The sequence below is a fragment of the Vigna angularis genome, chromosome 1 (genome assembly GCF_016808095.1).
Source record: "Vigna angularis cultivar LongXiaoDou No.4 chromosome 1, ASM1680809v1, whole genome shotgun sequence".
In the NCBI taxonomy this organism is placed as follows: Eukaryota; Viridiplantae; Streptophyta; class Magnoliopsida; order Fabales; family Fabaceae; genus Vigna; species Vigna angularis.
In genome coordinates, this window is record NC_068970.1 from 24,663,210 (window position 1) to 24,670,389 (window position 7,180).

At 32.1% G+C, this 7,180-nt stretch overlaps 1 protein-coding gene across 1 annotated transcript; it reads right to left on the bottom strand.

The window, feature by feature from the left end:
* Positions 1 to 6,330: 6,330 nt before the first annotated feature.
* LOC108336583 (defensin Ec-AMP-D2-like) lies at positions 6,331 to 6,962 on the bottom strand. The gene is made up of 2 exons (XM_017573059.2): positions 6,804 to 6,962; positions 6,331 to 6,723 (listed from the first exon to the last, which is right to left on the bottom strand). Exons 1-2 carry the CDS (start codon positions 6,865 to 6,867, stop codon positions 6,551 to 6,553), a joined length of 237 nt encoding a protein of 78 aa, XP_017428548.1. The 5' UTR covers positions 6,868 to 6,962; the 3' UTR covers positions 6,331 to 6,550.
* Between the last annotated feature and the right edge of the window lie 218 nt (positions 6,963 to 7,180).

Consider the following 7,180-nt stretch of genomic DNA (forward strand, 5'->3'; position numbering starts at 1 on the left):
CACTTAGGAATGGCAACTGGGCGGGTCGGGCACGGCTAGTGCCTACCCACAACCTGATCCGCTGGATAAAATTGTACTTGTTACCCGACCCATTACCCGCACGGGTATCACTTTAAAAAATACCCACGGGTATTTTAAAACCCGCGGATACCCGCAAAAAGTAAAAAAAAATATTTAATACATTTTTAAAATAAAATTTCAATAAAATTACAAATAAGTTTAGAAGCGGGTATTAAAATACCCGTTATTCGTTACCCGTGGGTAATAAATATCCGCAGATAGTAACTACCTGCGGGGGATTTTACCCTCGGATACCTGTGCTCGCGGGTAAAATTGTCATCCTTAGCCTCACTCCTCTGTATCTCCTCCTCCTCTCGTCGCTTTCTTCTTGTGACGCACTCAGTGACGAACCACCCTCACCCCCACTCGCGGCAGCAGCAGTGTCATCTTCACGTGCTCTTTTCTGCCCAACCCAGCCCGAGCCCAAGCCCAAAAGAGGAGGCCTGGGAGAAGAAAGCGTGCATAAAACGTGGCACCATGGGAAAACCACTTGTCGGGAACCACTCTGTGTTGGTTTGGACAGAGGAAGAGGGTGACACCACATGGGTCGAAACCGAACCTACAGTACCCCTTGCAACCGAAAGGAGAAGAAGACCCTAATTGGTTCTATGTATGCCTTAAATGAATTTTTCCCCAAATTAAAAAGCCCTATCTTAATAAAACATCATATCTTCTGTAAGTCAGTTACACGTCAGCACACACAAAACAATATATTGACACGTTGTCAATAACTCCTGCCAGATCATCAATGCACTAACTCTGTTTGGTTATACTTAACGGAATGGACAAATTAGACGCAAATTTTACTAACTGTGGATATATTTCAAACACTTTTGAAAATGGGACTGAATTAACATTAGACATTATCCAACGAAAATGGAGACCAAAGGATATTAAACCATTAATTAAAGACTAATTTAGGTAATTAGTCACAAGGACCAGACCTATTTAGATAATAAAGTCATAATAATAGTATAAATCGCACATTTTATGAAGTAACAATTACGTTTTCATTAATTACTACATTTACTATTTGTTGACTTACTTAACTATTTTTTACAAATTTTTTACAAACATAAATTAAAGGCTAAAAATGCTTGAAGTATTGTTGGACTCTTTACATAATATAATATATTTGATCTTGTATGAACAAAAACAATTCCATTTACAAATTTTTTCTTAATACATATATAAAATACATAATAAACCTTCACCATTAAATTTTTCTCAATTCATAAATAACAACTATATATATCTATATATATAGATTGTTTAAATTCTTAATGTAATATATAACAACTATATAAAATAACGTTAATATCATATAAGTCAACAAGTTGGGTTTAAATCTTTTTATTAAATGATTGTTTCTTTAATACTAACTCAGATTTCTTATCAACACGATCAGTGTTATTATAGGACAATTTCTTTGAATATTTTTTATAATAAAGGATACTTTATCATGCAAATATGTTACTTCATCTAAATTATCTATAGTGCGGTAACAAAAAATATTGGAATAAAATTGAACAGATTGTATACCCATAAATCATATAATATATTAACACTGATTTCAACATTATATCTAAAAATTAGAAATTATCATAATTTATAAGAAAAATGATAAAACTTAATATTTCATTCAAATATAATAATAACTATATTATTTATATCGTAATCAAAATATTAATAAAAGCAAAAAGACATCGGTACACAGGGTCTGAAACTAGTTTACTTTAAAACTATGTCTCTTGGCCTAAATAGTTTTGATTTTACATTAGACGTTAAATGCAATGATGACTGTTTGTTACGCGTGTCATTAGGTGACAATGAGTTGGGTTAAAGTACTGCTGACAAAAAAATAAAAAAAAAATTATTATACACACTTAAACTTTTTACGTTTATATGATATTATTTTTTTTTATTTTTACTTATTCTTTTTAAAATACAAAAATTTATATTTTTATAATCATTTTATTTTTATACTATGTGTGAAATAAACATTATTAAAAAATATAAGATTTATGAGTTGTGAGGAATCCGACTTCGTCGTGAAAGTGTTTTTGACAGTTTTAATGTTTTTTTTTTTATTATTGTTATTCATAAATTCTAATTTTCGTTGTTTTCTTTTTATGTTATTCGTGTATCCATTAAGAATGTTTGTATCGTCCATGTTCTCCAAGTTCATTTAAAATTTCATTTAAATTATCATTTTCTATCATCAATCGATTTGAAGATACAACTATTATACTCAGAGAAAATCAATAATAGCATGGGGCCAGCATTATTGATTTATTTACTTTTGTCTTCTTTTAAATAACTGTTTTTCTTTTTGGGAAAGGTGGTATAATGGTAAAATTTCTGGTCTTGGCTTGTCACTAAAACTCAATAAATGAAAAATGCCAAATCTATCCCTCTCATCCATGCGAGTTGGTAGTCATGAAAATGATGTGATGATGAAACAATGGACAAAGGAATAACAGAAGTAGGGGGTTTGGTTGTCGGTAACGTGTCAAAACATCTATGTCAAGAATCTCTGTACGTTTATTCTTCTTGTTTTTTTCCTCTAATTATTTCTTTTCTTCCTCCAATTATTTTTTTTTCTACTAAACTAATAATTTTGAGCCATTTAAATATATTTTACAATATATTATGTTTTAGGATGTAAAAATTCTTACATATATCATAGATAAAATAAATTTATATATATCATAATAAAATAAATTTATAAAATAAAAGTGAATGAAATCTAATCATAAAATAAATCAATTTTATAACATTAAATTAAATGTAAAATTTAAAATAATAATAGAATCATTCAAAAATTCAAAACTTATCTTATTGTTGTTTATTAAACTTATTACATTATTAGGTTAATATCTAATTTTACTTTCTGAATATATATATAAATGTAAAGAAATATATTAAAAATATCATTATAAATAATATTATATAATTAAATTAAATTTAAAGTTTATTTCTTAAAAAAATTGACTATTTGTCACGTCTCATTTATTACCGTGTTGAGTCACCAGGTTGCTTCCATTAATGCACCTACGTCACATGTGCAGTACCATTAAAATGCACTCACCTCCTCTAACGCACGTCTGCAGGTGTCCAATTAGAATGTTCTGAATTTGATAGTGGAAGCCAGGTGTCAGCGTGCGAGAGAACGTCCGTTTGACTTGGGAAAGAAATTGATTTTTCTGAAACACCCTTCTCACTCTCTCTGCATGCACCATCTTCTTCCTCAGAAATCAAACTTCCATTTCTCCTCCTTCTCTCTACTGTAATTCACCACCCTTTTCTCCGTTCACGTTTCAGCACCGTAGGAACGTCCCCTGCACCGTAAGCTTCATTTTAGACCGAACAACTTCCAGCTCTGTAACCTGTAAGTTTTCCAACCTAGATACTCGTTTCTGGATTTCCTGCGAACCCAGATTCAGTTGCATGCAAGGGCATAAGCTAATTTCTTCTGCGTTTCTTTTGGTTAGATTTAGTGGAAGAACTTAAGTGACCATTGAGGGTAGAAAAACGGTAGTCGGACGAAGCCAAAAATCTTGCGTTTAGGACAAGTTGCGTACGAATCCGAGTAAGGGAAGCTTATTAAATTTAATTTTTGAGTTATGTTGTGTTGTATGAATGTTCTGTGAATTATACTGTGTTGGATGAATGTTCTGTGAATTATATTAAGTATGATCTATGGTATTTGATTTTTGTATATGAGGATGAGATGATGCATGATAAGTAGGAAATGTACTATTGTATGATTAAACTGAAATATGAAATATATGATAAGATGAGTATTTGAAAGTATATGATGAGAAATGTATAATGTAAATGAAACTGTGATTTTGAATTCTCTTATGATATTGAACGTTCGTCATCGAACGGTCTTTGACCGTTCGGTGTTATTACCAAATTCAATTGTAAAGGAATTCTTTCATTTGGAAAGAATTCTGTTTGAGGACGAACGCCCTCTTGTACTAGAGCTACGTTTGAGCGATCGGCCGAACGTAGATATCCTGAGTATTTTGTGAGAATTGAGAAACCTATAAAAGTAACTTTGAACTCTTAGTCATTTTGCGACGCTCGTCCCAAAGCATACGTTATAAGTAGCGCTCGGTCTTATACCGAACGCCAGTTCTTTCCGTAATTACCACATGATTAGAAATAACGTTCGTCCTGAACTTTCATAGCGTTCGTCCAAAACCTAAATTACGTTCGTTCTAAATTTCAGTAAATTCGCGTACCGAGTTCGGTCATTAACTGGCAGTCGGTTTATTCTAACTAAATTGTACTTAGTACATTTAGTACTCGTCTTTTGTATCTCCATCCAGTGGGATTTGACTCTGAATCTTGGTACTTAATTTATTCTAAGTATAAATCGAATCGTTCTAAGAGTCAGTTCATATAACTGATTCAAATTGTAATGACGTTCGTCATGTAAAATGCGTCAGCTTTATTCTTTTTGAAAAAAGGACCTCTCGGTCTCGCTTTTGACGTTCGTCCTCGTTATGAAGAGGATTGAACGCTCGTCCTTTTATAAAAGTGGAACAAAGAATGAAAATGTTATTAAGAGGAAAAATTATAATGTGCGAACAGTATGAGAGCTGAAATTATGATTGTGGATTTTGAACGAGCGTTCCAGGGAGAAACGACTCTTGAATGGAAATTGAGATTTGTAAAGTATGAATGTGGTAAGCTTAGTTGGTGGGTCATCCTGATATTCTGTGAGTGCTCGTTCTCAAGTAGAGAGGAGTATGTCATGTGTGGGAATGGCAGAAGGTCTTAGTCCATAACTGTAACTTGGACAGAACGGACTAACCTCAGGTGGTAGCTGATGAGAATTCCAGCTATTCCACCTGGGTGCACGAACGTCGTAGCTACACAGAATTCATACAGTCCGGACAGTCTGTCTGGTATCAGGAAATTGATTGAGTTAATGAATGAATTGAAGTATATGTTGTGAATTAATTGAAGTGTTTGATATGATTATGTAATGTATGGTTTACTTGAATTAAATTCAATAAGCTTACCCTTCGTTTTCATTTGGGTTGTCTGTATCTGTACGTCCGTCTTGTCCTTGCAATGATCATCCGTGTGGATGTGAGCAGAGGGAGATGCATCTCTGGAAGAAACGCTTGAAGAAGGAATTCTGGCTGAAGAGAATTTAGTGGAAATTGAAGTGAAGGCCGAACAGTAGGACGTTCGGTTATGTTTTAGTCTAGTTAGAATAGTGGGCCGTTAAAGCGAGTGCCCTTTTTGCTTTATGTTGAATATTTGAACGTTCGGTATTTATTTTTGTAAACCGTTCGTTCTTATCATTTCTGTACGCTCGTAAACTTTACGTACCTATGTAAGGTCGTTCGGCCAACTGCGAAGTTTATCTCATTATTCTATAAGACTGTTTTGTTATATTAATACATGTGAATATTCTATTATATAGTTGCTGACTGTATAATTTTAGGATGTTACATTATTATTTCTAGAAATTTATAAAATGAAATTATTTAAATTATCTATGATGATAAATCTATTATTGTAAATTTTTTAAGATTTAGCAATTTGTATATCCTCAAGTGATCCTCTTGAAACCTGTATCTCCAAAAAATTATATTTCATATTTAATATTGATAAATATATTAATTTACTTCATGTTTTGTAATACTTATAAGTTTTTTTTTTTAGTTACTAATTCCTACACAGGTAAATATTGTAAAAATGATAGATATCATGACTTGTCGGTAAGTGTGGGATCCCAAAGCTAGAACTTTATTTTTCTTTTTCTAATGCTGAATATACTATTTTCATCTTCTGTTTTGATATGAGACAGGACAATAAGTTTGAGCACTTCACTTTTCTATGTCTTTTATAGCACTATATTATTTATTTTAAAAATATATATATATATATATATATAAAAACTTTTTAATTATTCTTTTAAAGCTAACTAAATATTATGAAAGACAGAATATGAATTTAATCACATTAACTGTAACAGTAAAATTTTAATAATGTAATTTACTTTTTCTTATTATATCAAAACAAAAATATATAAATATTTATTATATTGAACACAGTATTATAAAAATGGATCACATTAATCCAGCAAGAAGAACATCTTACTGACTCGTAAAATTAATGTTAAAAACGTTCTAAGGAGTTGTGATATATAAGTTCAATTAGATTTAAATTAGATGTTAATATATGTTTTTCTCCTAAATCAATCTTTAATCATTCTTATCTCGATAAAAAGAAAAAAAGGGAGAACAGAAACAAAATTTATCATTACATCACAAACATATTACATTATACTCATCGCACTCGTCTAATGGAAAGAACTGCAGAAGAAGATACAGAGAAAGATGAGTGGTACGTAACCTTTATTCTCAAACATAAGACACTTAATTAACAACACTGGTAGAAAGATGATAGATGAATCATCTTCTATGGAGATTAATTTCCTTCAGAGCACAGTCATAAAGTTTTAACAATGTTTAGTGCAGAAGCATCTGCGACGGAAGCCACGGCAATGTCCTCCGCTGAAACGTTCAGTTCGGCAAACAGAAGCGCAGTTGGTGTCACTCACGCATGGTCCCTTGAAACGGTGGCTCTGAGACTCACATGTCCTTGCCTCCGCCACCATTGTTGGCCCCATCTCTGCTCAATAATCAAAAGGAGAAAAAAAATGTTAAAAGAAAACCCTAAAATGATAGTGTTGAGCGTGGAGAAAGGCTTACCGGTGGCCACCAGAAGCAGAAGAAGCAGAAAGATGGTTGAGACCAAAGGCACAGAGCGAGCCATGTATGAGAGAGTAGGAGAGTTTCAAGAGGAACTGAACAAGCTGATGTTGATAGAGCGAAGTACAAGTGGAGCTGTGGTTGCTCTTAAATAGAGACGATCCAGGTAAAAACATATAATATTACACCTAGATTAAATCCTTCGTTAAAATATTTGCTAATCCTAATCGCATCTTTTAATTATCTCTTCAACTTTTATTAAGAACTACTTTTTAAACTTATCTCTATTATAGAAAAGGAGATTTATATAATGATCTAGTAACAATAAATTCTCTTCCAATATAATAAATTTAATAAATAAGAAATACTTTTATGAT